Source organism: Periophthalmus magnuspinnatus, chromosome 11 (genome assembly GCF_009829125.3).
Source record: "Periophthalmus magnuspinnatus isolate fPerMag1 chromosome 11, fPerMag1.2.pri, whole genome shotgun sequence".
Lineage (NCBI taxonomy): Eukaryota > Metazoa > Chordata > Actinopteri > Gobiiformes > Gobiidae > Periophthalmus > Periophthalmus magnuspinnatus.
The window spans coordinates 5,658,649-5,682,397 of record NC_047136.2 but is presented as its reverse complement, the minus strand read 5'-3'; the positions used below and the strand labels follow the sequence as shown (position 1 = coordinate 5,682,397).

General features: G+C 41.6%; 1 protein-coding gene across 1 annotated transcript in view; it reads left to right on the top strand.

The window, feature by feature from the left end:
- adgrb2 (adhesion G protein-coupled receptor B2) overlaps positions 1-23,749 on the top strand; it is a 248,109-nt gene that overhangs the window by 175,522 nt on the left and 48,838 nt on the right. The window contains exons 17-22 of the mRNA XM_055225206.1: positions 11,376-11,479; positions 12,855-12,957; positions 13,665-13,815; positions 16,934-17,003; positions 18,370-18,436; positions 23,239-23,324. Coding sequence (XP_055081181.1) covers positions 11,376-11,479; positions 12,855-12,957; positions 13,665-13,815; positions 16,934-17,003; positions 18,370-18,436; positions 23,239-23,324 — 581 coding nt within the window. The remainder of the gene's footprint in view (positions 1-11,375; positions 11,480-12,854; positions 12,958-13,664; positions 13,816-16,933; positions 17,004-18,369; positions 18,437-23,238; positions 23,325-23,749) is intronic.

Genomic DNA, 23,749 nt, shown 5'->3' with positions numbered 1-23,749 from the left:
CATCAATTTTTGGATTTTTTCTTCCCTAATGGCACGAGCAGATTCCAAGATGACAATGCCAGGATTCATCGGGCTCAAATTGTGACAGAGTGGATCAGGAGCATGAGACGTCATTTTCACACATGGATTGTCCACCACAGAGTCCAGACCTTAACCCCATTGAGAATCTTTGGGATGTGCTGGAGAAGCTTTGTGCAGCGTCAGACTCGACCATCATCAATGCAACATCTTGGTGAGAAATTAATGCAACACTGGATGGAAATAAATCTTGTGACGTTGCAGAAGCGAAACTGAAACAGTGCCACAGCGTTTAATCAAAGCTAAAGGCGGAACAATGAAATATTAGAGTGTGTGACCTTTAGTTTTTTGGTCAGGCAGTTTACATACAGTGCATATATACCATAAAAACAATAGTACAAGTAAACCAGTTTAGTCTAGTCCATGTGGCTCGAGATCACTGGATATATCTTATTGTAGGCTCCGAGGGCTAACAAATGAGAGATACACCCGTGCATAACAACAGACGGTATTATGAAGTTTGGTTGTGACGACAGCAGACGTCTTCATGAATAAAGATTTAAGTTAAAGAAGGCCATAACATGACCTTAAAATGTTCATATTAACCCGCTCTACATAATCCTGATATTTTTATTTCGATATTGTGTCTGTAAATCAAGATATGAACATTAATAACAGACAAATCAGGCACCGTCATTAGCAACAGGTTTGATTGACAGTGTTGCTAAGCGCCCGCTCCCTGCTAAACCAACAGTGCAGGTGGGAAGGGGCGTTTATTTTATTTATTTATTTATTTATTTAAAAAGGGGACAACGCACATTAATCAACATTACAAAAAAATGTAAATGTGCCTGAGTTAGCTGACTAGAGCTCATTTTCATCGGTTGTCCCCAGGCCAGAGGTATCAAGGCAACCTACAATTAAGAAAACATTTCAACATTCAAAGATAAGAATTAAACATAATGAAAGACAATATAATGTGGACAAATTAAAAATATGTACAATTACAAATACCTATTTACAATTAATGCTCACAGGACTGAGTTTCCACAAGCCATTTTTTGTCATTCTTTTTAAATGAGAAGAATGATGGGGCCTCTCGAATGGCTTCAGGCTCTGTGTTCCACTGCTGGGAGGCTTTGACTGAGAAAACCGCCCGACTAAAGGCTGATCTTCTGTGAGGAATAACACAGTCTGCCCTCGCTGCTCCTCTGGTCACTCGGCCCTCACTAGATCTAAACTTTATGAAATCACCCAGTGACGGCGGGGCAGTGCCATGTTTGATTTTATAGACCAAACAGATGTTTTTAAATTTAACCAAATTATTCCAATTTAGCAAATTGTATTTTTGTAGAATGTGACAGTGATGATATCTGTGATGTTTTTTATCCAATGTTTTTAGAGCTTGTTTATAAAGTGATTCTAATTGTTTTATTGTTGTGAATGAAATATTGGACCAACTGACTATGCAATATGTAAGATGAGAAATAATCATGGTAAAGAAATACAATTTAGCAGCTTCAGTTGACAGACTATCTCTGATGTATTTAAAATTTGACAAACAAAATTTTACTCTCTTGCATAATTTTTGAATGTGAGTTTTGAAATTAAAATTTGAATCAAGGTATAATCCGAGATACTTGAATTCTGTAACTACCTGTATCGTTTGGCCTGCTATTGAAATGGTTGGCATTTTTTGTATGTTACTTTTGGAGAAATACATACAAACTGTTTTAGAGAGATTAAGTTGAAGACACGAATTTTCAAGACAGATTATAATCTGTGACATGGCTGTTGTTAGTTTTACTGCTACGTCCTCAGCAGTTTTTCCATGACAGAAGATGACTGTATCGTCAGCATACATTATGGTGGTACCTTCAAGGTGTTACCTTCAACGATCTCGCTCCGGATTGGCTCTTTGGTTGCTATGATTCATTTGACTGAAGCCGAAAGCTACGGGCGACATCACACTCACTCAGTCCACTTTTTTTTATACAGTCTGTAGTATTTATTTGCAGTTATCTTTAAAAATCTTACAAAAAATATTCAAAAATGTGCAAAAAAAAATTGTTGCATAGCCTTCTTCTTGAATAAAAATACAAATTTGAAAATCTGCTCCTTATTACGGTGAAGAGTTGTACAGTTTTCAACAGGAAGTCTATGGAACTGTTTCTATTATTTTATTATTATTAGGGTTTAGATCGATATTACATTATTTACAAAGAACAACCACAAAATAATGACCAACATGTACTTTAAAATGAAACCCCTGTGTACAACCATAGTGTACTCCTCACAGTAAAATATAGAAGTATTTTTATGCCAACTTTTCAGCCCATCTATGTAAAAATAAACCAGCGGTCTAGTTTTGGCACATGTTGGACTGTGAAATCACCCGAAGATACAAAAGTCTGACACTTTGAAATAACTGAGAAGTAGGTCTGTCATACATATCACAACTTTGTACTCGTAGCTGAACTTTTACCTTGTTTATTTAAATGGAAAATCGAATAGGTTATATTTATTTAGAGTACGACAGCAAAGTGGGAAGCTGCGTGGCATTATACAGATACATTTTGCAAAGCGATTGTGCGCCGTGGCTGGCTCTGCATCTGCTTATTTGTGCACATGACAAAGTATTTCAACTGCTGCCAACTTAAAAGCCCTGTACACAAGTTACTATGGACTTTGTGTTTTTACAAGGCTGTAAAGAAGTGGAATTAACTATTTATCTTTAGCTTTACTAGGGCGTTATAAAGCTGTTAACTGAGATACTTCTGTCAATTTTAAAGTTTATTTTTACTTTCTTGGTCAATTTTCAGCCTTTTCTTTGCACATTGTTTTGCATTTTGTTATTAAAATCACATGGTTTTTTTTTTTATGTTATTAGGGTTAGAGTCACGTATTCATGGGTTTCTAGCTTTGGTAATGGTCATCTGTCGTCATAGCAATTAAGCAATTCAATTCTAAATATACACGACCAGTCAAAAGTTTGGACACACTATCGCATTCAGTGTTTAATTTTGTCTTTATTTTTACTACTTTCTACCTTTTTAGATGCATACAGAAGGAATCAAATGTATGAAGTAATATATTTGGACTGGAAAAAGGTGGCTGTCCCTCTCCGGGTGGATGGAGAGTCTGTCTTAAGTGGAGGAGTTTAAATATCTCGAGTGAGGGAAGGGTGGTGCGTGAGATTGACAGGTGGATCGGTGCAACGTCCAAACTGATGCGGTCGCTGTATTGGACTGTCGTGGTAAAGAAGGAGCTGAGTCGAAAGGCAAAGCTCTCGATTTACTGGTCAATCTACGTTCCTGCCCTCACCTATGGTCATGAGCTCTGGGTAATGACCAAAAGGACAAGATCGTGGATACAAGCGGCTGAAATGGGCTTCCTCCGCAGGGTGGCTGGGCGCTCCCTTAGAGACAGGGTGAGGAGCTCAGACACACGGGAGGAGCTCAGAGTAGAGCCGCTGTTCCTCCACGTCGAGAGGAGTCAACTGAGGTGGCTTGGGGATCTGTTCCGGATGTTTCCTGGACGCCTCTCTAGGGAGATGTTCTGGGCATGTCCCACCGGGAGGAGGCCCCGGGGGAAGACCCAGCTCTTGTCTGGCCTGGGAACGCCTTGGGGTCCCACCGGAGGAGCTGGAGGACGTGTCTGGGGTGGGGGAAGTCTGGGAGTCCCTGCTTAGACTGCTGCCCACGCCAACCGATTCCAAATAAGTGGAAGAAAATGGATGGATGGACTTTCTACGTTTTAGACACAAACAGAAGGCATCAAATATATGAAGTGAGATATATGGAATTATGCAGCAAAGAAAAAAAATACTCATACATACAATACTAAAAAATTGTCACGAACTGAAGAAGTTTTGAATTTTTCTTTTACTATGTTTGGACAAAACAAAGGGTGGCTACTTTGAGGATTTGAATATAAAAGATATATCTAAAAAATATATGTAGTAGAGTTATTTCACTTTTTTCTTTACTACATAATTCCATATATTTTGCTTCATATATTTGATGTGTTCTATCAGTATATAAATATAGAAAGTAATAAAAATAAACAAATGCATGAGAGGGTGTGTCCAAACTTCTGAATCTTTGGAATAAGGAACGGTCTAAAACTGAAAGGAACCATTTGCCTGAAACCCTGAATCCTCGCGGCTGGATACCTCGATTAGGATGGACAAAGTGCTGTTTTAGTGCAGTTTAGTCATAAAAATATTTATAATAGTTTCATGAATGGATGAATTCTATTGTTGTATTACTTTGCATAATTCTTATTTCCATTTCTGCAAATCTCTCAATAGTTTGCACTGAGGCGGACCAGGATCTCTTTTCTCCACTTGTGCTAGCTCAAGCAAAACGACAAAAACGTGAATAAATACTGCATTATAGCGTTTCATTGACACACACAGACACACACACTCTCACACACACACACACACACACACACACACGGAGCCTGCACGCTGCGAGGGCCGCCGTACTACTCCTCGACTCTCCTTTTAAAAAGAGCCATAATTACTTAGATCACTCCTGAAAATCCCCATCATATCCCGGTAGCCACAGACCCCCCGCCACACAATGAGAGATGAAAACACCGGGTGGGGATTCGCTCAGGAAGTGGGAGGTGGAGAGGGGGGAAAGAGGGAGGAGAGAGGAGGGTAAGAATAGAGGAAAGGGGAAGTGGAAAGTAGGAGAGCAGGGAGAGAGGAGGGTAAGGGTGTGCAGGGAGGAAAAGGGAGGAGGGGAGACAAAAGAGGGGGAGGGGTGAGAATGGAGGAAAGGGGAGGTGAAGAGGGAGAGAGGAGAGGAGAGGAGGGGGGTGAGAGTGGAGGGAGAGAGGAGAAGAGGGAGCAGGGTGGAGGAGGGGGAGAGAGGAGAGGAGGAAAAGGGGGAAGAGGGGAGGAGAAGGGGGCGGCAGGATAGGTGGGAGAGGGGGTAGAGGGAGGAGAGAGGAGGAGAATGGGGGAGGAGAGGAGGACGATAGGCGGGGGGGAGGAGGAAGAGAGAGGATAGGAGGGAGAAAGGGGAAGAGAGGAGGATTGGACGGCAGGAGAGATAGAGAGGAAAATTAAGGAGGAGGGAGAGACAGAGGGAAGAGAGTAGAGAAGGGGGGCAGCGGGATAGGTGGGAGAGAGGATAGAGGAAGGAGAGAAGGGGGGATAGGTGGGAGAGGGGATAGAGGAAGGAGAGAAGGGGGGGATAGGTGGGAGAGGGGATAGAGGAAGGAGAGAAGGGGGGATAGGTGGGAGAGGGGATAGAGGAAGGAGAGAAGGGGGGGATAGGTGGGAGAGGGGATAGAGGAAGGAGAGAAGGGGGGATAGGTGGGAGAGGGGATAGAGGAAGGAGAGAAGGGGGGATAGGTGGGAGAGAGGAGAAGAGGGGGGGGAAGAGGAGAGGGAAGGGAGAGAAAAAGGGGGAGAGAGAGGAGAGGAGGAGAAAGGAGAAGAGAGGAAAAGGGGGAGGAGAGGAGGAGCAGGATAGTTGGGAGGAAAAGAGGGGAGAGGAGGAGAGACGAGAGAAGGGGGGCAGCAGGATATGTGGGAGAGGGGACAGAGGAAGGAGAGAGGAGGATAGGTTGAAGGAGGAGAGCTGGAAAGAGGAGAGCGAGGGGGAGGAGGGGACGGTTGTTGGCGAGCGGAGATAAGTAGGTTAAACTTCCTGCGCTGAAAATAGCTATCTTCTCCATCACATGGCATCAGGCTGCCCAGGGGAGCGCGGTCAGAGAATACAGAGGAGCAGCTCTGCCTCAGCTCATACAAACATACTTCTTATTCACATGTAGCACAGGGGCATTTACTCCACACTTATGCGTCGTTAGGGAGGGGGTGTTGTCGTTGTTGTTGTTGCTTATTTATTTATCTGTTTAAACTATTCATATCAGCTTTCTTCGACAATTATAATCACGTTACATGCGCAAAATGGAAGTGTAGCGATTAAGAACACACGGGTACAATAGAGTTAAACAGCTGGGGGCAGTGCGGTATTACTATGGATATTGTATTGATTTTTTAAATATAATTTCGTACAATTAGTCATGTGCTCGACCAGAATAGATTTCATGAGGAATATTATTCACATGCAGAGATTCAATTTATCTGTTTAATTGATTTTTGTTAACAGCGTTTTAAACATGAGCCCAGTGGTTTGTTAATGTGACGCACAAACACACACGCACACGCACAATCGTTTCAACCGTATAAACTTTTAATTATGTACTGGGCAAACTGACAATAGGGAAAGAGGAAAAAAAACAACTTTGCTTTTTTTTAAGATTGATTTTATGTGTTTAATTTAATGGTAAATGATCGCCTTTTCCATGTTCAACGCACTTTACATCAAGGAACCACACACACATTTTCATACACAGATACTGAGGGGGAAACATGGGTGAAGTGTCTTGCCCAAGGACACAACAACAGCGTTCGTTATCATATCTGTGGGAGCTGGAATCGCACTGCCAACCTGTGGATCAATACATCTGACCGCTCAACCAATGATGTTTATGTCGAGAGCGGGATTCGAACCTCCAACCTTCAGATCAGTGCACAAACGCTCTACCAACTGAGCCACTGCTGCCCAATTTTGATACGTTTTCTGTCAATATATGTTTGTTTTTCGTATTTGAATAGTAATGATTGATTTGAACATCACAGGTTGGCGGTGCGATCCCACACATGAATACTGTCATTGTGTCCTTGGGCAAGACACTTAACCCACCTCGCCCCCAGTGTCTGCTGTATGAATATGTGTGTGAATGGCTGAGCGGTTCCTCGATGTAAAGCCGTATTCTAAGCATTTGTCAGCGAATCACAAAGTCGACGGTTCAAATCCAGCCTGAGCACTGCCGTCGTGTCGCCGAGCAAGACACTCAACCCTTATAGTCTCCTCCACAGGTGCGTGGCTCATTGGACTGACTGCACGAATACGCCGTCGCGAGCTCTTGGGCCGTCTTGAATGGCACTATATATCTAAGTTATTATTATTGCAGTCAGGAAAGTCGCCGTCTATATCACCATGAAACTGTCTTTTGTGTTAACCCCCCGAGTAAAAGGCCTCAGTTAAACGATCGCATGGCTGTTTGGAACACATCCCTCCTTTCTTAATACATTTTTGTGTTGTTTGAAGGGTCAGACCTCAAAGAGTACACAGACAGGGGCGTGCGTCTCCTTTGACCTTCCTCTTCCTCATATCGTATACGCAGTCTGTTTGCGCGTTCTTTTTGAGGGTCACCATTTTGTCATGAGGCACTTTTGATTATGTTTGTCCCTCCCGGAACATTGTGTGTCATTTTGACATTCAGGACTATTCCGGCACATTCCTTACAGAAATGGCTTTCCGTGATGGGTCAAAGAAACCGTGGAATGAAAGGAACCACTGACCCTTGTTGCTTCTTATTCACTTCATGTTGCTTTCTGCTCTAACTATTTCATTTTCTTATCATATTGTCACTCTGCTGAAGTCCACCCACGTATTACTAACATTTGAACAGGGCGTTTTCTAGACTTAAAACTAATCCTTACTATATTTTAAGCATTTTTACGTACGCTGTCACAATAATGGGCAATTAGTTGTGAAAAATTCCTGAAACAAACCACAAAAAATACATAAAAGTACATGTTTTGTCTTATTTGGTGGTACGTACTATGCTGTTCAAATATTTATCATGATTATTGCAGTCCTTAGAGTCAAATTCAAGTCCTTACGTCCAGCCAAGACCACACATATTTAAAATACTTTACAAAGACGTGTTGCTCTGGAACCGTACCCTGTCCCCCTGATTTCTGAAGGACATGATTGACAGGTGGATTAACCAATCAGAACGTGGTCCGTTCACATCAAAACCATAGATTGTGTATATATATAAATGGACCTGCTAACCTGCTAGCTGCTGCGTTTCAAAGCGGAAGTGAGCATGGGCGCACTTCCGGCTCCATCGACTCTGGCTCCAATTCACTTTACATTGAAAAACTGTGGCTCCTCTCTCTGTAACTGCTGTTGTCAGACTCAAAATGTTCGTATTAACCCGCTCTACATGATCTTAATTTAGCTGTTGTGTCCGTAAATCAAGATATGAACATTAATAACAGACAAATCAGGCGCTTTCTTTCCCCGAAGTCGCCCCCACTAGCGTTAGCGACAGGTTTGACTGACAGTTTAGCTGCGTGCCCGCTCCCTGATAAACCAGCGGTGCAGGCGGGAAGCGGCGTTACCTTCTACGGCCTCGCTCCTGATTGGCTCTTTGGTTGCTATGATACTCGCTGTTCGAAATCCAAATATGGAATTCAGCTCCAAATCCGTCGCTATAACTGCTAGCCTCGATGAGATTCATTTGACTGGAGCTGAACTCTACAAGTGCCGTCACATTCAGTTAATCCACTTCTTTAAACGCTCTATGGTCAAAACAAAACATGACGGCTTCAGTGTAAAAGAAAAAATAAAAAAGATAATGTAGAGGGCTCAAAAACAGCGCAGATTTCAATAGTATGAATTAGCAAAACGCAAATCTCTGGCAAAAGAAGTTATACATTTACGCTTGGCTGTCTGGAGAAGGCTGGTTGCTTTTAACGCGTCCTGCGGTCTGCTTCCAAACCCAACAGAGGGACTGACTCACCAGGCAGAAAACCCAAGTCCAAGTTGAAGAATGAGCCAACTAACCTTTCTTTCCTCATATTCGTCATCACTCTTCGATCTTCCTTGCTTGTTTTAACATCTTTAAATTGCCCATACTCACACGCCATTATCTGCACATGATCCCGTGGTCGTTCCCCAAAGTGAGAGGAATCTTGAGAGATGAGTGTGCCCGGTGATAAATGGGAGGAATGGAAGGAGATGTGGCCTCTGCGGGCGGTAAATGGAGCTAAATTGGGTGATTGAGAACTTAAGAGAAGGCCAAACATCAAGCCCATTTGTGGCACAGCGGGGGGCCGACCCTTAGCGTGGCTTCATTTGTCTGGTCCAGAGCCATGCGCGGCCCTCGGAGACTTGTAAAGCGGAGGTGCACTGTACGCTCTGACCCAAATGACTTAATTATGGGCTTCAGTCTGCTGCGTGTGCCCTGGTGCATGCGCCGTTATGGACGCTCCCATGTTGATGAGCTACACTTACCGGCATGAGTTTATACTGAAGTGATGCTCTGAATTGTCTGTATTTTTAAATCCAATTAAAAAGTAAAATAATTATTCCTTGTGCGTGATCACTTTCTAGCAGATTCTTAAAAGTGTGCTACGTAACTGTCAGGCAGAGTGTAGGTGTGGAAATAGTTACCGTGTAGGTGTTATTTCTTCGCCTAGAATGATAAACAAGTTTGAAGCTCTATAGCATAAAAACAGGGATTGTTATAAGGGCTCAAATGATGTGAAGTTCACCCACGATGGGAGACGCAGGTTTTACATAACAGTTCATATCTTTGAAGCACTAAAACAAAGAAACTTGCTGTTTGCTGCCCCTGAATCTGGAGACTCGGGTTTTCAAAAGAGCAAAATCAGGGAATCTAGGGAGAAAGTTGTACCTCGGCATACACTCGCTTTTAATCAAATAAAAGCTGTGAGACGCTCTACCTAAAGGACACTATGTATTCTGTAGGATGCCTGGATTATCTACTTTGCCTGTCACACTTATAATCCAAAACTCCTCTTGTTTGTCTTAAAAATAGACTGGTCCAAGTTAGAAAGGAGTCCACAGGAAGAATCAACTGGACAAAAAGTTGTGGGAGTGAAGGTGTCTTTTTGTCATCTTTTTGTCACCTTTTTTTCACCTTTTTGCCCAGGTGACAGATTTGAATTTTTCATTTTACTATGGATCATCTCTGGACGACTCAGGGATGACACAGACACTGAAAGAATCCATCTGGAGTTGTGCGTTTATAAGGACAAACGCACGAAAATGGCACAAACACACATGTGCGGCCTCATCCGATCAGTGACCAGTGTGTTGTCATGTGATCCAGTTAAACTCCTTCCCTGTTTACTCTGTATTTTAACTTTTACTTACTTTACTTATACTCACACCTGTCTACTTTTGTTGTTGTTTTCTTTATCTTCTCAGACTAAGTATATAGCTGAACAATGGGCTCATTCCCAAACTGCACGCTTCGCAAAATGTGTCTCCACTTTTGTGTCACTTTAATTATATATCATTATCCAACTTTGTCTTCTCTCAAGATTCTAATTAAGTAAAAAGGGATAGCATGCAATTAGAACGATATCATTTTAGAAAGTTAAAGAACACTTAATGGGTACTATTGACTTAAATACGACGTGCACCCACTACTCACACCTGAGGCTTACCTTGACTCCTGTGTCTTTGAAAACTTTGCTAACTTTACTCTAGAGACACACTGAACTATAACTGTACTGACTGAAATTATAAAAAATATATATCTTGTGTTGCGTCAACTGCCTGCTTTTGCAAGATGTGGTTTGGTCAAAAGATTTCCATTTGCGCACTAGCCGGGAGGTTGATGGTACAATATTCCAGTGTATCTTCTGCATCATGAGATTTTACATTACGTTAGCCTGGTATAATATATTTCAAGGTTTTTGGGAAAATAGATGGCAGAAATAGCAGATTGTTTATTTGGCTATAAAAATTGTTCTGGTTGGCTGAGGATGGAGCCAATGACACCTATACAGATGCAACAGGATCTGGAGAGTAGAATGAGACAGAAAACGCAATTTGGCCAAAAAATCTTTTAGGCAGTTAGGCTCTGAAGCCGACAATAAAATGTGAGCTCTGCATTATAATGTCAATGCGCGATTGGAACAGTGCCTTGTCTGTGGTCTATAGCAAAAGAGGAATTCAAATCTATCAACTGGACAAAAGAGTGACGAGGTTTTGCCGCTCATTTAAGTGGCTTCTTCTGATCAGATTCTCTTATATTTGTCTAAAACACACCTGTTTGTTTACAGTTTCTGTTTGTTGACTAGATTGAAGTGTGATCTGTGCCAGAGTCATGTTTTGCATAATGGTTCAGGCCCCTAGTGGGTGCTCTAACACTCATTAGCATACTGGCTAGCACTACTGTTTTCCTTGTTTTGATTTAGGTCTGAGGATGGAAGTTATAAATAGCAGTTCCTGTTGAAAGATGGAAAAATGGCCTCTTTAACTCCCTTCTCAAACCAAATCTTTTTTTTTTTAGATCCATATCTCACTATGTTAAAAGTAGGTTAATAGTTTGTGGCTTTGAGATGTAGATTTACAGCAGATTATGGTCCTGAGCTGCTCTTGCGACGCTGTTGGTACATTAGTTTGTACATTCTCGTATGGAGTGGCTATATATTCTTACTCCCTGACTTTATTTTAGACTTTAGAGCTTTAAAACTTACTGTTCTTTTTTTGTTTCTTCAGGATATGGGTCCCAACAGCATGCCCTCCGTCCCCCTGATGGTGGGCTGTGGCATCTCGTGCACCGCTCTGCTTATCCTGCTGCTGATCTATGCCGCCTTTTGGAGGTGAGTATACACATTCTTACATACAGGTTGAGTTTTCATGCTTTTCGGGACATTACATTGACTCACTGTACATGTATTTCCTGGACATGGATCCTAACGTGAACCGTAGTCACTACTTTCCTAAGACAATAAACATGTTTTAATGGTGGCCCCTCATCATTAGCTTGAAGTTTTATTTTTGATTGATTCGTGCATGTTTGAGGAATCCAATCCACCGCATTTCAGTCATGGTGGTTCTGAAAATATCTGTTTTCACCTACGCACTATCATCCACCCACTTCTCTGTACATGAATGGCCATATTTTTATACAGCCCTTTCCAACCCTCAAGGCACTCAAAACGCTTTACATCAAGGAACCACTCATCCATCCACTCACATTCATACACCAGTGTACACAGACACTGGAGGCAAGGTGGGTTAAGTGTCTTGCCCAAGGACACAGCAACAGTTCTGACTCTAGTAGCTTATATACATGTTAAAAAAAATCATGTCGCTATTTTTCAACAATATAAGTAAATGAAAATCTATTGCTGGCCATGTTAAAACAGTAACTATGACGATTCAGTTCTGCAGTTTTCAACAGCAAATCAATGGGGGCCTTTAATTAACCATTTTAGATCAATATATCAATATTGTTCTATATCAATATTGAGGTTTATAATGAGAAAAATGCCTGTGAGACGACCTGAGGCAACAGTAGCTCAATTGAGATAGTGTTTGTCCATTGATTGAAGGTTGGCGGTTCAAATCATTAGTTGAGCCGTCAGATACACTGATCCACAGGTTGCCAGTGCGATTCCAGCTCTCACAGATGGACGCTCTCATTGTGTTCTTTGGCAAGACACTTAAAACCCACTTCGCCCCCAGTGTCTGTGTACACCGGTGTGTAAATGGGTGAGCGGTTCCTTGATGTAAAGCGCTTTGTGTCTCTTGAAGGTGGAAATGTGCTATATAAAACTGTTTACCATTGATCATGACCATTAGTTATTAACATTTTAGAGTTTACTCAGTCTTCTGTAACCGTAACCTGTTCCATGTATCAAGGTTTTATCCCCATGAGGAAGACAGGTCCCCGTGATATGAGAGTGTAAACAGATATTTGTCCCCACAATGTGACAAATAATTGCCCACTCGAGCTAACGACGCTGCCAAATCTGTGTTGTGTAGGAAAATCCTGTGTTGTTTAATTGCGGCAAATGGTCCAAAATGCAGCAGGGGAGTGGCAATTAATTTTTTGGTAACACACTGAGCAGATGGGATGGCCAAATCAAGCTAATGACCATGCAATTTCCAAAATAGTCTCTCCATCTCTTTTGCGCGGTATTATTTTGTCATACATCTACTGGAGCTAACAATGTGTTTCTCTTCTCTAAGGTATATTCGCTCGGAAAGGTCCATCATCTTGGTGAACTTTTGCCTTTCAATCCTGGCCTCAAACTTATTGATTTTGGTGGGACAATCGCAGACTCTGAGTAAGGTAAGGAACAGTCACCCAGGAGTTTCAAGGCTGCAGAAATGAATCTATCTGGTCTGACAGCATAAAAAAAAAAAGACAGACTGTTTTTTCACAGACTGAAAGGGTGTGACCATATCTGGCAACTTTTGGCCGTATAGAAAACAAACAAAAATTGGGACATTTTCAATTATTGCGTTTTGCAGGTTGTCAGATGGGGTAAGCCTAACCCTAATCCTAAGAAGTTTTTTTTTCCTGCTGTTTTTTTTCGTTTTTTTGTGTGCAACAAGTAGCTTTACTGTTTGAGAGCCCCGTATCTGCCTGTTTCCATGGAGATGATATTGCTTTGCGTGGAATTTTCCAGTATGGCATTTATATCTATATCGCATTTATTTGATTTACAAGTGTTTTTTGTGGCTAAAAGTATCTAAACTAAATGCATTTTTACTGTGAGCAGCGTGGTCTCTAAGCAAATCTGACATGTAACTTTGGCACCAGATGGTAGATACGTTTAATGTCATACTGTGGAACTTTCTAGGCATTGCAATAACACCTCCATGAAACAAGAAGGTGCCAGACTCGACACCAAAAAAGCTAAACAGTGCAGTTTTAACTTGCTCATGAATATAACTTCTCATATAGTGCAGATGTGTGTAGAAGTGCGTTCGATTATACTGTATTGCATATATCGGCGTCTCATGGCTAATTTCCGGTGGTGGTCTTTCCTGCAGGGTCTCTGTACTGTGACTGCCGCCTTCCTTCACTTCTTCTTCTTGGCGTCCTTCTGCTGGGTGCTGACGGAGGCGTGGCAGTCCTATCTGGCTGTCATCGGCAAAATGAGGTCACGCCTAATTCGCAAGCGGTTCCTCTGTTTAGGATGGGGTAAGTGCTCAATATTTAACTCTGCCCTGCTAAAACATCAACATTTTCAGCCCAGTTCTTGAAAACCGTCTTCGTATTGCCATTTCTGTCAGCTGCCACTCGCTGACAGTGTGCCGATGTAAGCCAGTGAGCGCTGGAGGTTTTCTTGCATAACAAATTACGCTTTATGAATTGGATCCTGATTGAGGCATCGTTGTGTGACAGGAATTGACAATGAAGCTAGCATACTTTACATGTAAATGCAAAACATCATTATGTTGTGATGTCGGAGTGGTTAGCCGCATAATGTCTAATAACCAATTTTGTTCAGCGCTCGTTTGCAGCTCACATCGCTCTTTTATGCACAATTGTTTCCTTTTCATGGCTCACATTTCTGTTTATGGGAATATGCAGTGTTCTCCTACCTAAGACCTGGCACTTTGTAATAAAGACAGTAATTAGAACTTAATTTGATATTTTCCAAAACAGATTTAGACATTTTATGCTCATTTGTAGGAAACCATATAATTATCCAATTGTATTGTGGAATATAAAAGAGCAGCATAAGATTGGCTGTTAAAGTGATGGATGTTAAAGAAAGTTGTAAGTTGAAGAAACACAACTCACTCAAACTTGTAAAAGATTAGCTTTAGCCACCTCCTACTGATAAGACGATAGGATGAATGAATGAAAAATAACTTAAATAGAAAGCAGAAAAGCAGACACCCTATCCCATTTTTTTAATAGATTATTTTTCCAGACCAAGGGTTTTTTTTTTTTTAACATGACAGCTTGAACTGCTAACTAGCGCTCTTCCTCTGGTCATGTGTCCAGTCAGCTGATTTAACCAGATTCGGACTGCAGATGGCGCTGTCGTCCTGCTGCCACTGGTAGGAAGACAGCGCCACCTGCAGCCCAATTTCTTCAGGACAGTATCCCAGGTGTGTAAGAGTAAAAAAGCCCCCTCGTCCTGGGTTATAACCCCGTTAATGAAAGACCAGATCAGACCAGGACATCATTGGACTGACTCTAACTCAACACGAGCTAATTTTATCTTAAAACGACACACAGCTTCCAAAAGGTTACACAATAAAACCACATAAAAAGGAGCAGAGTTGGGTCAAAGACAGGCAGCCTGCCATGTCAATTGGCCCTATCATCATCCCATTCATCCTTGAGAACACTCCGCTCCCTGCTCCGTCTGCTATGACCTGATGCAACAAGAGCCCGGGATGTTCCAGCATAATCAGAATACGAGATAACATCTGCCCAACACTGTAAGCGCATGCACCCAGATAGCCAAGATAGTGCCAACTCCATTCCCCCAACACACAAACGTCTATTCATTTCACTGAATATTGATCCCGGCAGTCTAATCTGACAAGACCCCGATGCCTTTAGCTGATACACGGGGGGGGATGTATGGATTGTTGTACAGTCGCAGATGGGATGATAGGGACGTCGTGCGCGCGTTTGTGTGTTTGTGTGTGTGTATAGCCTTCTCAATCAGACACAAATACACACAAATCAAGGTGGATTGGATCTCAGAGCACATCCATCCCCAAAATTCCCACTTTGAATTCATTGGGTTAAGTCTGTTGCCTGGAAACAAATGATTTTGGGTGTGACTGGCGTAGAGATTAGGAAAGACGGTCAGAATACACGGTCTGTTTTATATCGCTAACAAACTACGCAGATTGACAAATATAGCAGACTTTTTATCAGCCGTATGAAATACTCAACGAAAAGTAGAAAGATTATAGTCATTTGTGTGGTCTCGCAATTAATACAATTCAAAATAATGTGACAGCTGTAAAACAATCATTTACAAAAGTATGATTTAGTACAATATTTATACACATTTTTGATCTTGGTGGCAGTAATCGTGACTAGTATTTGTCCATTTAGTTTGGTCCCCATGTCCTCCGTTGCATCTCAAGCCCGGTCAAACGCGATCGTCCAATCAGATTTGTTTCTTTCAGCGACACATGTAAAACGAAGGAACTCATTGATCGCCTGTGATTTACAAATAAAAGAGTTCTACAGAAACGCACGATGTTTTCAGCCCCCCGTCAAATGTTTTGCTTTATTATTTCCAACACGGACGGACCACGCGTGTCCCTGATTGGCTGTCAAACCACCTGTCAATCACGGCCATTTGAAAACGGGAAGATTCACCGGTGACCAGACTCATACATATATTTGAAAAGTATTGAAGATGCGTGTACTCTGCAACAGTGTGGACGCAATTTGTATGAAAGGGACTGTTACGTGTCTTCTTGTAACGCATAAACATCTCTCCATGTTGACACCCTACATCTACGGGGTTAATTTTCATGAAAGAAGAAGAATAAAATGGAAAAATGGCCACTTTCACTGACACCTCATCTTCACGCATGCTATATTTTATTTGTCATATGCTTGTTATCTGTAAATATCCGTTTTCTACATAATACCCAGGTAAACATGGGCATAATTGTGTGTTGCGGCCTGCTGGTTGTATTAAACCAGCATGGCTTCTCCTTCCGTATTGTTAACATGACTCTTTCTGATTGCTTTCCATTTACGGACATAATCACCGCTTTGTTAATTACATGAATATTTCAGAGCCAGCTCATTACGCCCAGCATTTTCCATTTTTCTTCTTTTTTTTTTTTTCTTTACGTCACAAACTGTACAACAACCCTTCACTCGGCATATCTACGCTCGCATACCCACACGCTCTGCCTTTTGGAGTTAATTGCATGACTCTCTGACCATTTGAACATGTAGATATAATTACGTACACTCCAGTTTGTACAGCGTTACTCCCTTATCCTCTCACACACCTACGCGCCGCATATGAAGGTCAGCGGCTTGCCTGTACGCTTACATAAATCTGCGCCGCGTATGGAGAGACAGGGAGTCAGATGGGGACGCTAGCGAGCCCTTTGTGAGCGGAGAGGAGCTCTGCAGCCCGTGGCCACTTTCAATCACCTATGGACAGGTTATGCGCTATTGCACGGCTGCTTAGCATTTGAATAAGATAAACCATGAGGACTCTGTAACACCGGAGAGTAGTGTGGCAGATCTGCTCCATTGTGCACCTTATTTTCGGTTTTAATATTTTCATCCCTGTTCTGTGTCTTTGTCCGTGCAGGTCTCCCGGCGCTGGTTGTAGCGGTTTCGGTGGGTTTCACCAGAGCCAGAGGTTACGGAACTGCCAGCTAGTGAGTGACTCCCACCTCCATAAATAATAATTTTTTCTCTCTCGCGCTGCCTCGAAATGCAGGACTCTTTCTCGTCTCCATGGTAACGTATGGCCGCACTGTACTCAGAGTAATAATAAGCCTAATGTGTTCAAGAAGTGTGGCAAACTGTGGAATCAAATTGACTTTTATTATGAAGAAATGGCATCTTTATTGTGCATAATAAAGACCACCTTTGTAAAGATACTGCATGGAGTGGCTATTATGTCAGAAATACAGTTAAAGCCGTACTGTGGAACATTCTACGGAGGCAACAGGTGGTGGACTCTCCTTCAAAAACGTTAGTGCACCTTTAAAAAGAGTTAAACTAAAATAAAAGAAATATATAATAATCATTTGTCCTTAAATGCACTGACTTCTTCACATTTTGATGCCAAAACATAATTTCTTGCTTTTATTTTGTGTCTTTTTTTTTCCCCTCAAAATGCCTACAAGGACAAAGTGCTATTTAATGCATTCAGCCATTTCCCAGCTATTTACATTTCTTTATTTGGTTTGAGGGCTAATTTATCTGATACCGTAGCAACAAATAGTATAATTAAAATGATTTGGCCTCTCGTAAGAGTTAAAAGAAAATCAAAAGCAATTTATGAGGTTATGAGCTTTTATCCCCACTTGTTTCAATCTTGTGTTTCTCATTAGCAGGCATTAGCCATGTATTTCATTTGGTTTATTTATTCAGTAAGCACAGTACGGCTCACGGCTTTTGGGCTAATGTGTTTTTCATGTTTTATTTAGCTGCAATTAAGTAAAGAGAATGGCTTCATGTACGGCAATGGAACCACTACAGGACACTTTTCAACTCATTGCTGTGATCAGTGCCAAATGAAACCGCTGCATATGTTTGTGTTTGGGCACATCTTTAGATCGGAGATAATCTGTTTGTACAGTGGAATCATTTACTCGCCTAAAGAAAACACAATAATAGGGCAATCACGATATTCTAGCATGTCAGAATTTCAAATGGATTAGGCGAAGTTACCGGATTTGCGTCAGTCATGCTAGTTCCTTAGCCTGATTATGTTTTTATTATGTTGCTGACCAGGCACAGTTAAAATATTATCTGTCATTTAAGTTAAATAGCATTGGAAAGTTTCATTTATTTTGTGATAAAAGAGCGGACTTACCATAATCACCAAACGAATTAAACTTGACACTAAAGTCAGTTCGGTCAAGGACATGTAAAACTGGATACATAGACTGTGTAAAAAAGGGGACTAAGACGTGTCCCTGTCAAATAAACCTAAAGACATTTGATAAAGTATTAAAGTAATGAGTATTTGTATGTTTGGCGTTGACTTCTGTGTGTGTTTGTGTGTGCCCCCAGTTGCTGGCTGTCACTAGAAGGAGGTCTACTGTACGCCTTTGTTGGACCTGCTGCTGTTATTGTCCTGGTGAGTCTCTGTGTTGCAAGTTAATTACACTCTGCAGAAATGCTTTAAAATCGCCATGGTAACACTCTCAGCTGACGCGCACTTTCTTCAATCTCAAAACCCTGGTATGGCACAGCAAAGATGAGTGGTGCACTTTGGGGTCTTAAAATGTCAGCCGTAAAGAAACTGAAATAAATTCTGTACGACGGAGCGCCTTGGCATCAGACTGCATTACCAGACATGATGCTGCACTCTGCCCTACAGTTAAATCTATCACTATTATCCCAAGACTTTTGACTCGGAGTCACTGGACCTAAAAAACGGAGATAAATCTATTTTTTTTCATCACAAAATAAAATGTGAATTGTGTTCTCGTAGCTATTCACTTATTAGAAGTATTAAACAGTGGGGCGGTAGAGGCTCAGTCTGCCTGAAAGTCGACAGTTTGATTCCAGCTCTGCACCAGTGTCTTGCCAAAGAAGCAGGGGCAGTGCCAAGGGGGGGGGGGGGGGTTGAGGGGGTCCTGGCCTCCCCTAGAATGGCCAATGCTCCCCTATAGCTCTCCCAAAGATTTTTGCATATTCATTGCGCATCTAATCTTGACTAAAAATGTTCACACGGCAACTATAAAGCGTTCAAAATGAGACTACAATTAAAAAAATATATATCTATATTAGTTTTAATTTCATCTCAACAGAGGATAACTACATTTAAACTTGTTCAGAACAGCAAAACAAACATGGTCGAGCGATGGGGTGTGCTCACATCCACACAAGAAAATATATTTGAAGCGGACGGGCCACAGACCGGTGATCAATGCAGTGCGGTACTTTTAAAACAGCTTTAACAGAGCCGCTGTGTATTAATAAAGTTTAAAACACATTAATTTTAGATCTGTATCACACTGCAATGTGATGTTTGAGGTTATAGTGGTAGAAATAGTTTAATTTGCTGTTAAAAGTGCTGCTTATGATCAATTGGGCCGGTTCAGCAGAAGGTCTGAGGGCAGCTAAAAACTAGTCTGAGGGCCGCATTTGGTCCCCGGGCCATAGTTTGGACACCCCTGCTCTAAATTAACATGTTAAGTGAGCGCACCCATCGAAGAACTGGTGGGAGGAGCACCCACATAGCTTCTCCAACCAAATATGTCTGGCTCCGCCCCTGCAAAGGACACTTCACCTACGTCGCCTATGTTAGAATGTGCTGTGGGTGTGGTTGGTGATGATGGTGCAGATTGGGAGTGTCATATCGGTCAGTGTACTTCAGTTTAGTTCAGCTGTGGCTATATAAGTATCTTACCACCACCACCACGACCACAGAGTAAGGGGAGTGAATGACATTTTAAAGTAACCCCCTAAGAGCCCTATTTAAGGCTAACACATTACTAATATTAGTCATTGACAAATTTACTCTATGCCGATATCAAACACTACTAATAAACACAATTTGATCTTGTATGTTCAATTTTCTGTTCAAGATATATCCAATAAAACGCTCATTATTGGCTCGAAACCCTCAAATCAAACCCAAACCAGTTTACACTACAAGACCGGAGCTTTCTTGAACCAATTCCAGAAAGAACGTTCAGAAAAAGAACATTTATACTTGTACAAACACTCTTACATTGTTTTAAAGCTTAACACGGCGCATTGATTGCATCTCAGTAGCAGGGTAATCTTTTGTTGTGGTACGCCTGTTGCTGCGGCTCCTTCTAGTATTAGCTAATTCTTCCCAAATGAATCCCTGGTGGATTTTTCTGCACAAAGCTTAATAAGTGTGGATTGGGCACTAAACTGTAAACTGCTTTCACTAATCTCTTCGGAAACCCACAGAGTAACACATCCGAGCTCCAGATGAGTCCTTTAAGTCCAGATCGGAACAATACTGACGGAAAATGTAAATCATGTCCCGCTATGGCTTAGTAAAGCAATACAGATCAAATGTGTTAACTGTCGGCTAAAGAAAAACTAAGCTATTAGACGAGAGGGGTGATTGATCCAACTTGTGAATGTACTTTTCCTACGGCGTACGCTTGGGCTCAAAATATTAAAGCCAGGTTTTAGCTGTATGACGTAACGCATACTTTGCCTATATTTAGTCGTGTAGTGTTGGTTTGTTTATCATTTAAAACTTTATTAATAGTAGTGATAGTAGTAGTTGTAGATGTATAGTTGAAATTTCTTTTCTTTTTTCAGAGCATTTAGATCTACCCTTCTGACATTAATCTGAGTAAATACAGCACCGAGGAACGAACCCTCATCATACAGTGGTACTTTGAGTCACATGGGTCAAATTCACAAACCCAGCGGTGTCACGTCGACATTTTAATACCAGAGATGCCCCGAGCGTAAATGCCATTAAAGGAATAATAAGTGGTTTTCAAAGACAGGGGGCAGTATGTGACCTCCACAGACCTGACTAGTCCTGATTTCTTCCTGTGGGGCGATCTTAAAGAAAAGGTGTTTATGAATAAACCTCAGACGATAAACGACTTAAAACGTAATATCGAGGATCAAATAAGAACCATAAGCCCGGAAATGCTGAAAATGTTATGTAAAGTGTGTTGGATCGGGCTGTTCAGGGCGAAAACACCATTTTTACTTCCCCTCGTTTAAGCAGTGATAAGTTCAAGTGTAACTGAACAATTATAACCATATATCTTACACAAATCTCAGAAGGTTCAATTTACTTACTGCTAAAATTTGGTGAGTATAACTTAAGAATTATAGAAGCTATTGAAGATTCAAAAGTGTCAGTGACTTTTGGGCAATAAAACAAACAAAATGTATTTCAATAGATTATTTTTTCACATCAAGGATAAGTTTGTTTTCATACCTGACAGTTTGGACAGCTCATTAGCGATCTTCCTCAGACAGGTGATGTTTCTGTGACATGTCCAGTCAGCTGATTTAAACAAGTTTTGGCACTGTCTTCGTACCAGTGGAGGCAGGACGACAGAGCCATCTGCAGTCTGACAGTATCCCAGGTGTGTGTGAGTAAAAAAGCCCCCTCATCTCGGTTTATAGTCTTACCTCCACTGCTAGGAAGGAAGACAGCACCAAAACCTGTTTAAATCAGCTGACCGGATATGCCACGTCAGGTATGAAAACCAGATTACCCTTACTGGACTCGCAATTAGTAGATTATTCACTATTTCCCACAAGAATAATCCATGTAGGTCTTTATACTACCAGTACAAGGTTGCGTTTATATGCCTTGGGGCAGAGGTAGAGCAAAATATGGCTTAAAATCCAAATGGGATTAAATTGTATTTGTATGATGAATGCTTACCCCATCTGCCCACGGTTACCCCCTGCCCCCATTCCGTGTTGTTCCTCGGATCCCCGCTTGAACCGCCCCCTGTAAAGAGAACAGGATGCAAAACACAGTCCTTCCCTGGAGCCTTCTCTAATTAATGACCCTGCCCTGGAGCAAATGGCCATGCAAGATATGGCTGCTGACTCACAAGGCATGACTAGCATCACAAGAGCGCATGTTGTTCTCCCTGCTAATGCTAATGCTAATGGCTGATGTAAACGTAGCAGCGGACGCAATTCAAGGGCACATTTCGCACTTAACTTAGCCATTCACGAGTCAAATTCCAATTGTGCCAAGACGCTCAAATCCGAAACATTCAAATTGTGTATCTTATTCTAAAACACATTCCAGCAAAACAATGAGTCCCCACTGACGAATAAGGTTTAATATCCAGCCAGACATTCACTCTGGGGCATTGATAACGCGATGAAAGACATGCAAATGCAGCTCAGAGGTCATTAGCCGGTAATGAAAGAGTAACCCAGGCAAGGTTAGAGGAGGACACGCTCGGCTTGAGGAAATTGGAAGTTGGGAGATTATGAGGAGCATGTCAACTGTGCAGGATAACACGCAGATGGGCAGGATTTGGCGGTGAAATCGGTCCAGGCCAGAGATGTGCGCATGTGTCCCAGTACAAATGTGTATCACTGGGTCATGACCACATGTTTGACAGGCTTAGCTACAAGGACCTCATTAGGAAAGTAGACAGAAGCAATCACAGTGGGTTCCTTATCTAGAGGTTGTACAAGGTAGGACATCGGAAACAAAAACAAAGTCCCGGTTTGTCCAATTTTGAGTAATCCTTTTTCAGACTTCTAAAATTAGATCATTTGAACAACAATGTTATATATCTGATGTTCTGTTATGGTTGTCAGTTGCGGAAAACGAAATTGATTTCCATTGTAACTCGTGTTCTTCAAAAAGGACAAATCTGAAAATCATACGTTTTGGAAATCTGCCCTCGCCTCTGTTGGTGGTTTTCAGATTCTAGTGTGATTATGTCGTACTTCCAGATGGGGGCGCAAGAGACAGTCTTCCCTATTGATTACGTTGTACTTTGCCATGAAATATCCAAAAGGTAAATTCCGAGTCGATGGAGCCAGAAGCGCGCCCATGGTCACTTCCTTTTTGGAATGTGGCGGCTAGCAGGTTAGCTAGTCTTTTATTACAACAAAAATCTGCATTTTAGCAATATCAGTTTTATCTGCCCATCTATATTAAACACTGTTGTCCAATAGAATGTCGTAATGCAGTTTTCTCACTGTCTTTATGGGAGTGGTTTAGGACATGAAGAAAAACATGATTGAATTGTGTAATTGGGATTTGAGGCAAATAAAAAATCTACAAACAATTAATCTTTTGTTTTGTCGTCTCAAACCATATAAATGCGCCACAAATCACACGAAATCTCCCCGAATAATGTCATTTAAAAGACGTTTCCGGGTGCACCATCTGATCCCCAGCTGTTTTCTACATTTCTGATTAAACGTGTTGTGTTTCCTCAGGTGAATATGCTCATCGGGATTGTAGTGTTTAACAAGCTTATGTCCCGGGACGGCATTTCCGACAAGTCCAAAAAGCAACGAGCGGGGTAAGCCACCCTCCCTCCTCATACATGTCAAACTCGACGCCACAGATGACAACAGATCTGCCATATTAAATACATGTTACAGTCTTTCATGCACACAGATGCCTGCAAACGTTTCAGTTTAACTACCTTCAGGGCATCTCTGATCATTTTCCAAAAAAAAACAAAAAGGCAGTTTCATTTGGCAGTAACATTGCAAAGCATCTGTCATGTTCTGTTACTTTGTGTCATTTTACTGCCACTTACGCATGTAGATGTCCAATATCATTTCCTCTGTTTGAAAATCAATGACAGATGGAAGCTAATTACAAACTGTAAACAGGGGATTATGTGGATGAAATCCTATGCTCCGCTACAATCCTATAAGATAAAGATGCCTTTGTTCTTGTTAGAGTCAATCTTGCGCACACACTGTCAGTAATGTATGC